General features: G+C 44.0%; 1 protein-coding gene and 1 long non-coding RNA gene across 3 annotated transcripts in view; both read right to left on the bottom strand.

The window, feature by feature from the left end:
- ADA2 (adenosine deaminase 2) overlaps positions 1-15272 on the bottom strand; it is a 40224-nt gene that overhangs the window by 2393 nt on the left and 22559 nt on the right. For both annotated transcript variants that reach the window (XM_081957257.1, XM_081957256.1), the window contains 6 exons: positions 11868-12078; positions 11034-11161; positions 7694-7784; positions 5444-5552; positions 3668-3825; positions 126-328 (listed from right to left, as the gene is read on the bottom strand). In XM_081957257.1, coding sequence (XP_081813383.1) covers positions 126-328; positions 3668-3825; positions 5444-5552; positions 7694-7784; positions 11034-11161; positions 11868-12078 — 900 coding nt within the window. The remainder of the gene's footprint in view (positions 1-125; positions 329-3667; positions 3826-5443; positions 5553-7693; positions 7785-11033; positions 11162-11867; positions 12079-15272) is intronic.
- Positions 1-15272, bottom strand: part of LOC309394300 — a 205996-nt gene that overhangs the window by 175528 nt on the left and 15196 nt on the right. The window lies entirely within an intron of this gene.

Below are 15272 nucleotides of genomic sequence, written 5' to 3'. Positions count from 1 at the left end.
GCCGACTAGGCCACGCTCACCCAGCAACGGGGCAGCAAACCCATTGCTGTTTGTATATATGTTTGTACATTGATGATGGGTTTTTTAATCCGTTAAGTGTCAGCATACAAAAGACATGCACTTACCTGAAAGAGTTTAGCACTATTTGCTTAATAGTTCTCAGCTCGGCACTCATCCCTCCTACGCCCATAAATATCTCGTAGAAGTCGTGGGATAATCCCTTTGATCCAAAGATGGAGGGATAATCCGAGGCAACCACTACCGGATAACCCTCTGACAACAGAAAAGCACCAGGATGGTTTCTCAGATCTGATATTAGCTTCAGGACCTTGAAGAAGAAGAACACATGAGCCAAGCGTTATTTTATTGAAGCCTGCATTTGGTGCAAGGGAACATTCAGAGCTTATCGAGATCTACACAAAATCACTGTCACAAGGAGGACTTGTCTCTGCACAAAAGAGCTGCTATTTGGATATGGTCAGCAACAAAAATACTTACTTTTGTAAATGGTTGAGGTTATTCAGCCAGTAGTAAGAGAGCAGTAAACATCTCTTCAGAAATTGAGCCAGTATTCAAGAATCAACTGTAAGTGAATCAACATGTCTTGGATAGATATTTTATACCTTCTGGACTTTTTTCTTTGTTTTCTCATATTCTTCTTTTTTCTCTTCTTCTCAATTGTCTTTTCCTCTATAGCAGGGGTCACCAACCTTTCGGACCTCAAGGACTCCTAAATTCATAATTTTAAATCCCGTGGACCACTAATATGATCTGGCCAATGACTGACTGGGTGGGCATGGCTAGGTGGTAATGTGACTAGGTGGCTGCGGCCAACTCGATGTCACTCATGTCAAGGGGCGCCTCACCAGCCTCTCCTCGTTCCTCCTCTCCCAGCCACTCCTTTTCTGTCCGCCCAGCAATGGTGGCTTTCAATTTATTTTACTACCGGTTCACTCGTGCACACACGACACATCCGGGAAGATGGGCAGAGCCTCCCGCCACCGCCACTACCGGTTTGCCCAATCCGGGGCAAACCGGCAGAAACCCATCTCTGCTGCCTGGGCTCCTTAGGGCCTCAACATGAAGCAGTTGTTGGAGCTAAGCAGCCACCATGAAAAAGAGTTTGCAATAAAAAATGGTTCCATTCAAATAGGATCTGATCGAGAAGGAAGCTCAACAGAAGCACCTCACTGAGGACTACAAGCATGGGCTTTCCAAGCAGAGGGAAGATCTGCAGGAGTGCAAGGCCAGGTACCGGCACCTGGAGGCTCAACGGGCTGAGATGGTCAGCCAGTTCCAGGCCATGATACAGTCCCACTGGGACAAGGCCCTCCGGCTCTTCGCCACCAGTGATGCTTTCCTCCAGTCTGTGCCCAAAGGCCCACATCAGGAGGCTGAAGCAGACCCCAAGTCGGAATTTCTGCTCCAACCCACACAAAGACCCCAAAGGGGGAGACTCTCTGCAGCAACAGAAGTGTTCATTGCATGTATCCGGCCCAGGGGCCGTAGTTTGATGACCCCTGATTTAATGCAATATAAAAAAATACAAAATAATTTTTCTGTGGACCATAAAATTTTCTCACGGACCACCAGTTGGTGACCACTGCTCTGTAGGTAGTCCTTGACTTATGACAATTGGGACCAGAATTTCTGTTGTTCAGCAAGGCAAATGTTAAGTGAGTTACGTCTAATTTTATGACCTTTTTGGCCATGGTGGTTTGGCAAATCACTGCAGTTGTGAAATGAATCATGAGATTGTTAAACAGATCCAGCTGCCCTCAGTGACCTCCACTCTTTGCATCTTTTATCCCACTGAGTGCTAGGAGAACTGTGAACAAAGACAACATGGAAAAAGTGATTTTTTGTTTCTAACTCTAATCTGCTCTTCCATGATTGAAAAACTGATACTCTAATCTCACCCTCCTTGTTACAGGAAGACTAGGGGTTTTTCTTCTTCCCATTTCTGTATTCCACCATGTAGATGTTGCTACCTAAGCATACAATTTCCTTATTAAAGTTAACTGCTCCTTTTAGCCTACAACCATGTATTTGTTAATACCCTTCTTGGTGTGCTCGCTTAGCAACTATTTGAAGTTATGACGGATCCTTCCAAATGTTACTTACAACCCAGTTCTGGTGGCTGCACAAAACCTTTGCGGTCACATGAATTGGCACTTCAGGTGCTTGGCAACCAGCTCGTATTTAGTGTTCCTGTAGTGATGTGACCACTATTTACAACATTTTTGCTGGTTTCTGGCCTTTTATTCTTTATACTCTTTTAATCTGGCTTAATAACTGCCACAAAAATAGTCACAAATTTGGGTCAGGTCACACAGGGGCCTTGACTTATAACCATCATGACTTACAATGAAAATACCAGGCTCCATTAAGGTCCTAGATCTGTGGCACACAATGCCTTCTCTGCGGGCATGCGAGGCATCGCCCCAGCTCACTTCCACCGTGCCTGTGCGGGTGCCTCCCGCCGGCCAGCAGATTTTTGGGTCTCTGCCGCGCATGCACAGGGTGCATGCAGGAAACATGTGTGCGTGCCCAGGGGCGGGATTGTGTGTGCATGTGTGGGGGGTCACGTGCACGCATGGGCAGGGGAAGCGCAGGGGTGCGGCGTTCCCACTCCGTAGCCCATTTTTTCTCCCAGAAGGTTGCAGGGAAACCTCCTACTAGGCCCAAAACGGGGCATGGGTTGCACGTGCATGCATGGGGAAGGGAGCACGGAGACTCATGTGTGCATGTGCAAGGGGGTGCGGGGTGCACACAGGGAGTGTCGCACGCACATTGCATTATTGGTGCGGGCGCACGACAAAAAGGTTAGCCATCACTGTCCTAAGTCAAGGACTGCCTGAATTGAGCTATTTGCACATGGATTGTCTGCTAAGTAAGGTTGCCAACCAGGGCTAACTCCATATTTTCCCTATAGTTTTTTTTGTCATCCCACCTAACTTACCGTATTTTTCGGAGTATAAAACGCACCAAGATTTTGAAGAAGCAAAAAGTTTTTGCATTCTGCAGACTTCCCCAAAACGGCCATTTTTTGTGAAAACTGCCCATTTTTTTTCAAAAAAAGGGCACGAATAGCCTTTAGGAGGCTTGTAAAGTGCTCCTGGGGGGCGCCCCCCCAATACAAGCAAAAAATGGCCCGTTTTTCATCAAAAAAAAGGGCAATCATAGACTTTTGGAGGCTTATAGAGTGCTCCTGGGGGCTGGGGAAAGTTGAGCAAAAAATGGCCCATTTTTCGCTCATATCTACCCTCCCCCAGCCCCCAGGAGCACTCTGGAAGCCTCCTAAAGACTCTGCACGGCCATTTTGGTGAAGGGGTGGGGTTTCAGGAGGCAAAAAATGCTGTATTCAGTGTATAAGATTCATCCAGATTTTCTGCCACTTTTTTGAGGGAAAAAGGTGCCTCTTATACTCTTGAAAAATACAATAATTCTAACACCTACAATGTTCCTCAATCTCCATCTTTTATCCTTTCTTTTTTTCTGGGCTGACAGGAATATTCTCCAATAAAACCTAGTATTTTTCATTTTCTACGGAAGCCTATGAGATCTGTAAAAGGATTGAAAATAATACATTAAGTCATCTCCCCGTTTCTTTCCTATCCCAGAAGGTTCTGGAGCAAAGATCAGCTCTCTTTTTCTTGAACAATACCTGATTAGAAATAGGGCAGATTTCTACAGCAATATCCCCCTTCAGTACCACCCTCCTAGCTTCTGAGTGCTTGGAAAGGGCAAATCCGTGACCAATCCTGTAGGTGTTCATTAGCAGAGCATCCAACAAATTGTTGTCTATCGAAGTGCCTTCCCAATCTGAGTAATATAGAAAAAGAAGAGTTAGTTACTATATAACTTTACAAAAGGATGGCCATCATGGTAGAACTCTCTCAAAATTTTATTCTGAAAGAAAGAATAGTAACGCAGTGTTTTTCAACCTTGGCAACTTGAAGATGACTGGACTTCAACTCCCAGAATTCCCCAGCCAGCATTCGCTGGCTGGGGAATTCTGGGAGTTGAAGTCCAGACATCTTCAAGTTGCCAAGGTTGAAAAACACTGTACTAACGCAATGTGGAAAAGCCTTGTGGCATTTTCTGTGTGTGTTTTAGAGTCTCAAGGATTCAAACTAAATCATAATGGTATCATATACCTATTTTATCCATGTAGCAAGACGCTTTATGAAACTCAACTGAAGTCATTTGCTCCACGTTGCCAAACATTAAGCATCTGCTTAATGACTGTTGCAAAAAAAAAAAAAAAGGCATAAATTCAAGTCAAGTCTCAACTGACTCAAATGAGCTAATTGCACATCTATAGTCTGCTAAGTAAGGTTGCCAACCAGGGTTAACTCCATGTTCTCCCTATAGTTTTCTGCCATCGGATCTAATTTTTAATCCTAACATCCAGGATGTTCCTCAGTCTCCATTTTTATTTTTCCCAAGATAAACCTTTAGAATTCCCACGCTTGTCCTGTCTTTTTTGTACCCTGTCTTTCTTATATCCTTCTGTATTTTGGAGGGGAAAGGGTGCCAGAATTTCTGGGAACAGCAATCTGATTCTTAGCATTGATGAGTTCACCACGGACTCCTTTTAAATATCTTTTGTGGCCCCGGATTCCCAAGATTTTAACATTTCTTCAAGCCTTCACGGACCTCTTGTGACAACATCTTTGCCTCCCAGGGGTCTGTTCTGACCGAGGCTTCCCAAGAGCATGAAGCAAACTCCTTGTCCCAACAAAACCCCTTTTATTAATTTACTGCGAATTCTGCTCATTCACATCCAGCAAAGTCTTTCGAGGGAGGATTTACAGTCACAGACCTTATCCGGCTTGGAGAGCTGACAGACTGATATCTGCAAAACTTGGCAAGGAGTCTCAAAGAGTCATGAACCAATTAAGCAAACTAATTGTCTCCTGCAAACTCCACTCCCCTTTCGCTCCTCTTTTATTTCCTCTGGGAGAGGTCATTCATCGTCTACCTGTGACCTTACTCCGAAGTCGACCCCTCTTCTTTAGTTATTCCCTTCGTCTGGCAACTCTGCGCATGCGCACACTGGAAACAAGCTTCAGCTATTCATCTGCCTCACTGATGTCTGACTCTGAAGGCAGCTGATAACTGGCTTATGGCTCTGGCCACCTCCCTGCCTCCGACACAGAGCCCTCACAGAGCCTTCCCCAGACTCCAGGACTGGCCCATGTTCCTCCACAACCTCCTCAGTCTTCGAATTTGCTTCTAGCTCCGCTGGCGGGCCACAACAGGGTCTACGGACCACAGGTTGGGAACCACTGTCATATATTGATGTATATTTACTTAGAATTATCTTCCGATATGTTCAAAAGATTCACCTCAGAGATAATTACAAATAAGTTTGCAGAATTCATTTTCTAGTTATTTACTGCACTTCAAAGGTGCATTGTGATGTATTTGTGCTTACCTGTCTCACCAGCATGAAAGAAATATGGCAATTTAACTTTTTTAATTTCTGGCAACTGTAAAGCTTCTTGCAGTTCCAAGAGAGACTTTCCACCATCTTCCCAACCAACCTGAAAAGGAGCATTGCTCTGGATCAGCATTCAGTACTTAGATATTATTAATCTATCAATAACTATCATTAAAAAAACAAATAGATCTACTCTATTAATACAGATAGTGTTCGACTTATGATGAGCCATGGTGGCGCAGTGGTTAGAGTGCAGTACTGCAGGCTATTTCTGCTGACTGCCGGCTGCCAGCAATTTGGCAGTTCAAATCTCACCGTCTCAAGGTTGACTCAGCCTTCCACCCTTCCGAGGTCAGTAAAATGAGGATCCAGATTGTTGGGGGCAACAGGCTGAGTCTGTGAACCATTTAGAGAAGGCTATAAAGCGGTATGTAAGTCTACGTGCTATTGCTATTATGACCACAACTGAGCCCAGAATTTATATTGCTAAGTGAGAAATGTGTTAACCATTCTACAACTTTTCTTGCCACATTTGTTAAGTGAATCACTGCAGTTGTTAAATATGGTTGTTAAGTGAACCTGGCTTCCCCATTGACTTTGCTTATCAGAAGGTCCCAAAAGATGAGCACAGGACCTTGGGACGCTGCAATCATCATAAATATGAACCAGTTTGTCAAGCATCCAAATGTAAACCAGGTGACTATGGGGATGCTGCAACAGTCATAAGGGTGAAAAACGGTCATAAGTCACTTTTTTCAGGGCTGTTCTAGCTTCAAACGGTCACTGAATGAACCGGTGTAAATCAAGGACTACCTGTAGCATGGAATCAGCTGCAAACAATTGGCACTGGAAATTAGGGACCCTCCCTAGTTTTCCAGAGAGTACAAGTCGTTTACAACGTATGAGTACAATTGAGCCCAACATTTTTGTTGCTAAGCAAGGCAATTGTTCAGTAAGTTTTGTCCAGTTTAATTACCTTTTTGCCAGAGTTATTAAGCAAATCACTTCAGTTAAGTCAGGGGTGTCCAAACTTGGGAACTTTAAGACTTGTGGACTTTAACTCCCAGAATTCCCCAGCCAGCATGGCTGGCTGAGGAATTCTGGGAGTTGAAGTCCACAAGTCTTAAAGTTCCCAAGTTTGGACACCCCTGAGTTAAGTGAATCTGGCTTCCCTCATTGCTTGTTGGAAGCCAGCTGGGAGGGTCATGAATGGCAACTACATGACCCCGGGATAGTGCAACTGTCATAAATACATGCCAGCTGCCAAAACAACTGGATTTTGATCATGTGACCACAGAGAGGCTGTAATGGCCGTAAGTGTGAAAAACGGTAAATGCTGTTGTAACTTCGAACAGTCACTAAAGTGTTGTGGCCTGCCAGCGGAGCTGGCAGCAGAGTCAGAAGTGAGGAGGTTGGGGAGGAGCATGGGCCAGTCCTGGAGGCTGGGGAAGGCTTGGACAAGGGCTTTGCGTCAGGCAGAGATGGGGCCAAGGCCGTCTGGCAGTGATCAGGTGCCTACGAAACCAGACAGCAGTGAGGCAGAGGGACAGCTAGAGCCTGTTCCCTGTGTGTGCATGTGCAGAGCTGCCAGAAGAAAAGAACAACTCAGAAATCAGGGTAGACTTGGGAGTAAAGTCACAGGTAGAAGGTGATTAGCCCCCCCTCCCATAGGAAATAAAAGAGGAGTGAAAGTGGAGTGGACTTTTGCAGGAAACAATTTGTTCGGTTGGTCGTTAGATTCGTTTCAGGAGTGTGAAGATCTGTCCGTGAATCTCAGAGACTCTGTGCCAAGTCTTCCCTTGCACAGCACCTCATTTGGAAAATATTTACATGGCAGCTTTCCAAGATAGATAAGTTCTGTAGTCATAAATATTCCTTTGAAAGACTGTTTGCCAGGCCTTGCTGAATGTGAATGAGAGGAATTCACATTCATTTAATAAAAGGGGGTTTGTCGGGACCAGGACTCTGCCTCGTGCTTTTGGGGAAAGCCTAGGTCAGAACAACAAGTGGTTGTAAATCAAGGATTACATGTAAAAGGGAAGAAATACTTTCAGTCTTGCAAGGTGCTGTTAATGTAATCTAACAATAAAGAAAAAGTAGATTTCCTGGTTGAGCTTTTCGTCGGGGCTTCAGTGCAGGGATAAGGTAGTCCTGTGATGCAGCTTAAATAACTCCCCATCATTTCATCCCCTTGCAGTCCTTCTAAAATAAAACGTAAAACCCATGAAGAATATCAGGAATTACCAAATCAAACCCTGCCACAGTATTTGGGAACCTAGTCCTGAGTTTGATGGTTGCAAGAATGGCTGCTTTGATCTGGGAAACAGATTGCTTTCTGCAAGACAAAAGCAGAAGAAAATATCAAGGGGGGAAAATGGTTGTGGATACTGTTGCTTTGATTAAAAAGAGCTGAGCAAATATTTGGCTAAACTCGTACGATGCCTGAAAAACAGAATAAATACCTAACCAGTTCACTAACAACAGGGAGAAAAAAGTCATGAGACATGGGCTTTTTATTTAGGTAGTTACATTTATAGGCTATATACTCAGGGATAATCCCATCTGCAGGGAATACTTGCATATGATTGTGTTCACCCCAGGAGTGGTCTACCTTAGAGGTCTCCAAACCTGACAACTTTTAAGACTTGTAGACTTCAACTCCCAGAATTCTGCAGCCAGGAAAGTCCCTTATGAGCTAAGATGTGACTGTATATTTAATCAGGCTCCCTTTGTAATGAAAAGTTTGGAACAAAATGCTTAACGCACATCAGCCTTGTCAATCAATGTTGGTGCCCCAGCCCACTGGGTGCTTAGATCTGGAACACGCGCCGCCACCCTGGAAACAGCTAAGGACTGACCCATGGTCCCTTTGCAGCGAAAACGGAGCTCAGGAGGGCTGCCCGCAGCCCTCCTGAGCTCCATTTTCACTGGCAGAAGGTTGCAGGAGGCTGTCGCAGTCAAAAACGGAGCTCAGGAGCCAGTGGTGAAATTCAAATTTTTTTGCTACCGGTTCTGTGGGCATGGCTTGGTGGGCATGGTTTAGTGCAGTGATGGCGAACCTATGGCACGGTCCCTGAAGCCTCCGGAGGGCCTCCGGGAGGGGTGGGGGAGGCTCTTTTCGCCCTCCCCAGGCTCCTATAAAGCCTCTGGAGCCTGGGGAGGGCGAAAAAAGCATGTAAAAATGGGGGGGTGTCACGCGTTGTGCGCGCATGCGCACCGGGGGGTTGCATGTTGCATTATGGGTGCAGCACGCCCGCACACGACCCCCCTGTGCTCCCCCCACTTGTGGCACGCGAGCCAAAAAAGGGTCGCCATCACTGGTTTAGTGGGTGTGACAGGGGAAGGATACTGCAAAATCTCCATTCCCACCACACTCCAGGGGAAGGATACTGCAAAATCCCCATTTGATTAAAAAGAGCTGAGCAAATATTTGGCTAAACTCGTACGATGCCTGAAAAACAGAATAAATACCTAACCAGTTCACTAACAACAGGGAGAAAAAAGTCATGAGACATGGGCTTTTTATTTAGGTAGTTACATTTATAGGCTATATACTCAGGGATAATCCCATCTGCAGGGAATACTTGCATATGATTGTGTTCACCCCAGGAGTGGTCTACCTTAGAGGTCTCCAAACCTGACAACTTTTAAGACTTGTAGACTTCAACTCCCAGAATTCTGCAGCCAGGAAAGTCCCTTATGAGCTAAGATGTGACTGTATATTTAATCAGGCTCCCTTTGTAATGAAAAGTTTGGAACAAAATGCTTAACGCACATCAGCCTTGTCAATCAATGTTGGTGCCCCAGCCCACTGGGTGCTTAGATCTGGAACACGCGCCGCCACCCTGGAAACAGCTAAGGACTGACCCATGGTCCCTTTGCAGCGAAAACGGAGCTCAGGAGGGCTGCCCGCAGCCCTCCTGAGCTCCATTTTCACTGGCAGAAGGTTGCAGGAGGCTGTCGCAGTCAAAAACGGAGCTCAGGAGCCAGTGGTGAAATTCAAAATTTTTTGCTACCGGTTCTGTGGGCATGGCTTGGTGGGCATGGTTTAGTGCAGTGATGGCGAACCTATGGCACGGTCCCTGAAGCCTCCGGAGGGCCTCCGGGAGGGGTGGGGGAGGCTCTTTTCGCCCTCCCCAGGCTCCTATAAAGCCTCTGGAGCCTGGGGAGGGCGAAAAAAGCATGTAAAAATGGGGGGGTGTCACGCGTTGTGCGCGCATGCGCACCGGGGGGTTGCATGTTGCATTATGGGTGCAGCACGCCCGCACACGACCCCCCTGTGCTCCCCCCACTTGTGGCACGCGAGCCAAAAAAGGGTCGCCATCACTGGTTTAGTGGGTGTGACAGGGGAAGGATACTGCAAAATCTCCATTCCCACCACACTCCAGGGGAAGGATACTGCAAAATCCCCATTTCCTCCGGATCAGCTGGAACTCGGGAGGCAGGGAATAGATGGGGCGGGGCCAGCTAGAGGTGGCATTTGCTGGTTCTCCAAACTACTCAAAATTTCTGCTACCGGTTCTCCAGAACCTGTCAGAACCTGCTGGATTTCACCCCTGTCGGGGGCCAATTTTCACTAGCAGAGCACTCGGACCTCCACAGGTGCCCCCAACATGAGTGATGTTGAGCTAACCATGCCCACCCTCGGCCCCGAAGTCAAATACAACCCTGATGTGGCCTTCAATGAAATCAAGTTTGACACCCCTATAAATCTCACAAATAACTTTGAGGATACCAAATTGGAGCCACTTGCCAAAAGGGATTCTTTTTACAGTACCAAATGCATAGTTCACAGCTGAAATTCTTCTACTTGCTCATTCTAATGCCCAGCTCAGTTAGGATTGGATTGGCATAAGCCAAGTTTTTCCTCACTTCCATTATAACATATTTTAGGTTCACTCTTCTGAAGATTCAGAACTTGCTACACCCCAACTACACCTGCCACACTACTCAGAGGTAGTGAGGTTCAATTCTATTTTAGGCCCATGCCCATGAGCTTTCAAGCTCCTTCCCTTTAACACTATCCAACAAACCCACAAATTCCATCACACTTAACACTTTTGTATCAATTGATTAGTTTCTAGTTTCTATTCTAGGGAAATAAGAAGTAAGTTGTAGGAAAGGAAAGCGGGAGACTGGTAGGCCTTAAAAATGCATCCAGAAAGAACTGTGGTAGGACAGGGAAGCTGTGATACCCCTAATGTTGCCCATTTCCCTTGCCACTGGGAACAATGATGTGGATATTGGTCTGTAATTCAGGATTTATGGATTCTGATCAGGAAGAAACATATCTCTAGATACTCATTGGATAGATAGCTATAAAGAGTGTGAAGGGATTTTAAGTCATTACCCAAAGGTAGTTTAATTTTTAAAAAAGTAAGATGGTTTGATTGATTGATCGTGTGACATCAAGTTGAAGTCAACCATACAGATGTTTTTCCCCCAAAATCTAATCCCAGCCGGGTCCTTCAAGCCTTTCAGTGCCAGTATAATTGTGCTCTTCCACCTTGCTCATTAATATTAGCTATTTAAATTCAAATGTATGGATCTGCCCAAGTTGCAAAGCTACCTAGACAACCCTTACCGGATGGTCGTACATATAAGTTTTAGACCAAGAAAATCAGGATGATGTTTTTTAAATTTCTTAGCCACGTTTTCAAAAACTTTCACAGACCAAGATTTATCATGAACCTTTCCATTCAGCTCATATATCTGTGGGCAAAACAAGAAGAAAAGTTTAAGCCATGTGAAGAAAGCTCTTAAAGGAAAACCATATATATCATACGTAACCACTTGCTAACCTAGATCACCAGGAGGCAGTATGCGACTAATTTCATGGTAAAACTGGACTCATTGGATGTATGTAGCTACTGGTAACTCTTATTCAAACCACAGAATAAGATCTGTCCAATGAGTCCCAGTATAGGGCAAAACCAGATATCTGCCACCTGGAAATAAAAGCACTAGATAGGATACACTGTACATGATTTAAAAATAGATTTCCCCTTCTCCAAGGAGAGTGGTAGAAAGCACATATGTGATGTAACATATCTCTCTCTCTCTCTCTCTCTCTCTCTCTCTCTCTCTCTCTCTCTCTCTCTCTCTCTCTCTCTCCCTCCCTCCCTCCCTCCCTCCCTCCCTCCCTCTCTCTCTCCTCCCTCCCTCCTACCATTCTGGTAGTTTTGAATTTTGATTATGATGTTTGAAAACCATATATTTTTGTCCATTCTGTCAGGGACACCCAAGCAGTACTTTTTCAAAGATCAAAGAAGAAAGAGAAAGGAGATAGGGGAGGAGAAAGGGAAGGGGAACAGGAAGAGGAAGGAAAAAGAGAAGGATAGGGGGACAGGAAGAAAGCAGGAGATGTAGAAGGGGTGGGGGAAGAGGAGGAGGAGGAGAAAGAGGAGAAATGTATTACCAGTGGCAGGGTAACTCTGATCTCAACATACTGTACATTATCTTGGTAGAGGTCCAGCAGCCCTTGATACAAATAGGATTTAAACACAGGTGCATAATTAATAAGGCCAGAAGAGATTTTAAAGATCTTTTCAAATTTCTTCCAGATTAAAGCTTGAGTTGGGTAGGTCTCCTCTGGAGTATCTGTTATGAGGGTTAGGTTCCTCAGTAAGCTGGAGAGGGAGAAAGAAAGGCACAGTGGCAGCTTAACAATGTGCAAAAGAAACTTGACTTCTGACTTGAAGAATCATCACAAAATATATTGTTCTTGGACACAAGCTCAAGATCAAGTAATCTTTTAGATACTCCAAAGATCATTTTCTTCCACAATCACTTTTTTAAAAAAATTATTTTATGCAGACACAATTAATAATCTTCAAACCTAGAAGAAACAAATAAAGAAAACGACCCCAAACAAATTAAGATTAATAAATTAAGATATACTAATAAGGAAAAGGAAAAGGAAGAAAAAAAATTCTTAAATATTATACTTATCAATAGTTATTGATTTACTAATGAATACACCAGAGGTGGGTTGCTCCCAGTTTGGCCCAGATCGGGCGAACAGGTAGTAGTAGCAGTAGGAAGCTCCGCCCACCCACCCTTCTGTGCATTCCTAGAAGCGGCATGGAAGCATGCCCCAACCGGTAGTAAAAAAATTGGCAACCCACCACTGGAATAGGCTACATAATATGATCAATATTATTGTAAAATATTACATCTCTGCCATAGTAGCACATATGTCTGCATCTTTTGATGGTAGAAAATAATCAATTAAATAATCTGAAAATAATTTCCCAAAGAAATAAATGACACCTTTCCAACAGCCATTCCTTGAAGTTTGGAGTAATAACAAATTTCCATTTTCTCAATATAACTTTTTTAGCTCTCTTTTTTGCACCAGCATTACTAAGCATGATAAGCTCGATACTCATGAATCAATTAGGGCATTTTTAGGAAACTTGACAGTATTCTTTATTCTTTCTTCGTGTTTTGTATTTCTTAACTGCCCCTTTCCCTCCTTGCCATAAATTCCAGTGGACATTTAGTATGTTTGCTTCAGGTGTTATGGCTAGGATTCTGTCCTATGCATATTTGGTCTAAATAATAAATTCATTCATCCCGCTATTTCAGGTTACTTAACTATTTTTAATGAATTAACCACAATTACTAGATTTTCTATAATCCATAAACCATGGCCAACAATCAGAATATGCTAAACCAAAACTGAAGTAGCCACAAAACAGGTTAAAAAATTCAAAAAGGGGATATGACTGTTTTTACTTCCCAGTGCAGTTTATAGCTCTGGTATTTCCTGGTAATCTCTCATCCAAGCATTAACCAGAACTAATCCAGTTTAATCTTTTCAAGATTTGGTAGTGTTTCAAGATTTGGTAGCTATTGTGATCCTTATTAATTAAAAGGAAAAAAACTGGGAAGGTATACCACCCTTAATATTCTCTTTTGAGGCATTTTGAAAGTAGCTCTGTGTATAAGAATTAGATTTTCTATCTAAGCACAGTGGGATGCGGTGGCTCAGTGGCTAAGATGCTGAGCTTGTCGATCAGAAAGGTCAGCAATTTGGCGGTTCATATTCCTAGCGACGCGCAACGAAGTCCGAAAGCATGTAAAAACGCAAGTAGAAAAAATAGGAACCACTTTTGGTGGGAAGGTAACAGTGTTCAGTGCGCTTTCAGCGTTTAGTCATGCCAGCCACATGACCACGGAGACGTCTTTGGATAGTTCTGGCTCTTTGGCTTTGAAACGGAGATGAGCACTGCCCCCTAGAGTCAGGGAGGACTAGCACATAAGTGCGAGGGGAACCTTTACCTTTACCTTATCTAAGCACTCTGTGCTATACATTGTGTCAATTTAACACCAACTAGGTTCTAGGCTCTGTGCTGTTCAGTTTATTTATCAATGCCTTTCATGTGGGGAGAGAAAATATGATATTGAAAAGATAAACAGGATTGGATCAAAGTTGTCAAGGTGGGATAAAATAGATGGGAATAACCTCAAGATTCAGGAAGATCTTGACAAGCTGGAATAATGGGCAGAAAAGTTCCTTCATCTAGGTAGGAAAGGCAGGATTATGGGATGCAGCAGGGTACCAAGCTGGGCAACATGTTATTTGAGAAAGGTGTCTTGGTGGAGCCCAAGCGGAATATGAGCCAACAATATGTCAGTGTTAAATAAAAGAGCAAGATCATGAGAAATCATTGTTCCACTCCATTCTGTTTATGCTAGAACGTACAGTATCTAGAACATTGTGTCTAGTTCTGGTCACTGGACTTTGTCCAAAGGAGAACAGCCATGAAGAGCACTGACCTGGTAAGAAAAGATTATAAGGAAAGATTGGAAACCTTGACTGTGCTTAATCTGGAGATAAAAAAAAAAATACAGTAAAGTATGATAGCTGTCTTCAAGGATCTTATAGGCTCCCATGCTGAAGATGGGAAGGAATCCTTTCCACGTGGCTCAATTGCCATAATCATATCTCGGATCCAAAGAAGAAGAACATGATAATCCAAAGAAAAGACGATTATTTTGCAAACACATAAACTGGGATGCTGAACTGTTATTACTGCTAACAATTATATTGTTATTACAATTATAGAGAAGAGAGAAGACAGCATGTTCAGGACAAAGTTTAGCAAACAAGGTTTGCTAAAACTGAGAACTGTGCAACTAAAAGTGGAACCCCAGAACAGATCACTGGCCAGATTCATGGGCCATGCTGCAGCAGCTGAAATGCTGAGGATCCTATTGGTACCAGGTCAGCGGGAAGCCCACCTTTGATGGGTACCCCAGATCCAGCATTTCTGCCCTTCCCCTGGGAAGCCTTAAAAGACATTATGAAGAAGGCACCAACTACTTAATGCAAGGACTGTTTCTCCCTCACTCAGTTAATTCTTCTTTTGCAAGAATTAGCATTGTAGGAAGTTAGCACCTACCCCTCTCCTAGAAAAATGAAATATCCTGGGAAATATTGAAAAGGCAGAATATTATATTTTCCTGGATCAGAAATGGAGAAACATGTTTTTAGGCAGGAAACAGACTCACTCTTAATAGCCCCCACCTTCGTCAATGGGCCATTAAAATGCCTGAGCCAGTCTATTCTACATAACGCAGATCTCCCTCCTTCAGCTCCAGGGTGATGGGATTAAGGCATGATAGTAATAGCCCTTTACCCGTCTCACCACAGGGCACCTGGGAAGAAGCAATGCTCAATCAAACCTGGACTCAAAGCACAGCCTAGAGAGTTGCCCCTGCATGGCTCCATGAGAGTCTGACAACCAATCAGAATACAAGATCAAGAGCCAGAGAGGTGATAACACCAGGGACTTTAAGCGTCCCGCTCTTTTTT

This window comes from Natrix helvetica (assembly GCF_964273705.1).
Source record: "Natrix helvetica genome assembly, chromosome: 6".
NCBI classification, from domain to species: Eukaryota; Metazoa; Chordata; class Lepidosauria; order Squamata; family Natricidae; genus Natrix; species Natrix helvetica.
The sequence above is the reverse complement of the archived record's forward strand: the minus strand, read 5'-3'. Positions and strand labels throughout refer to the sequence as shown.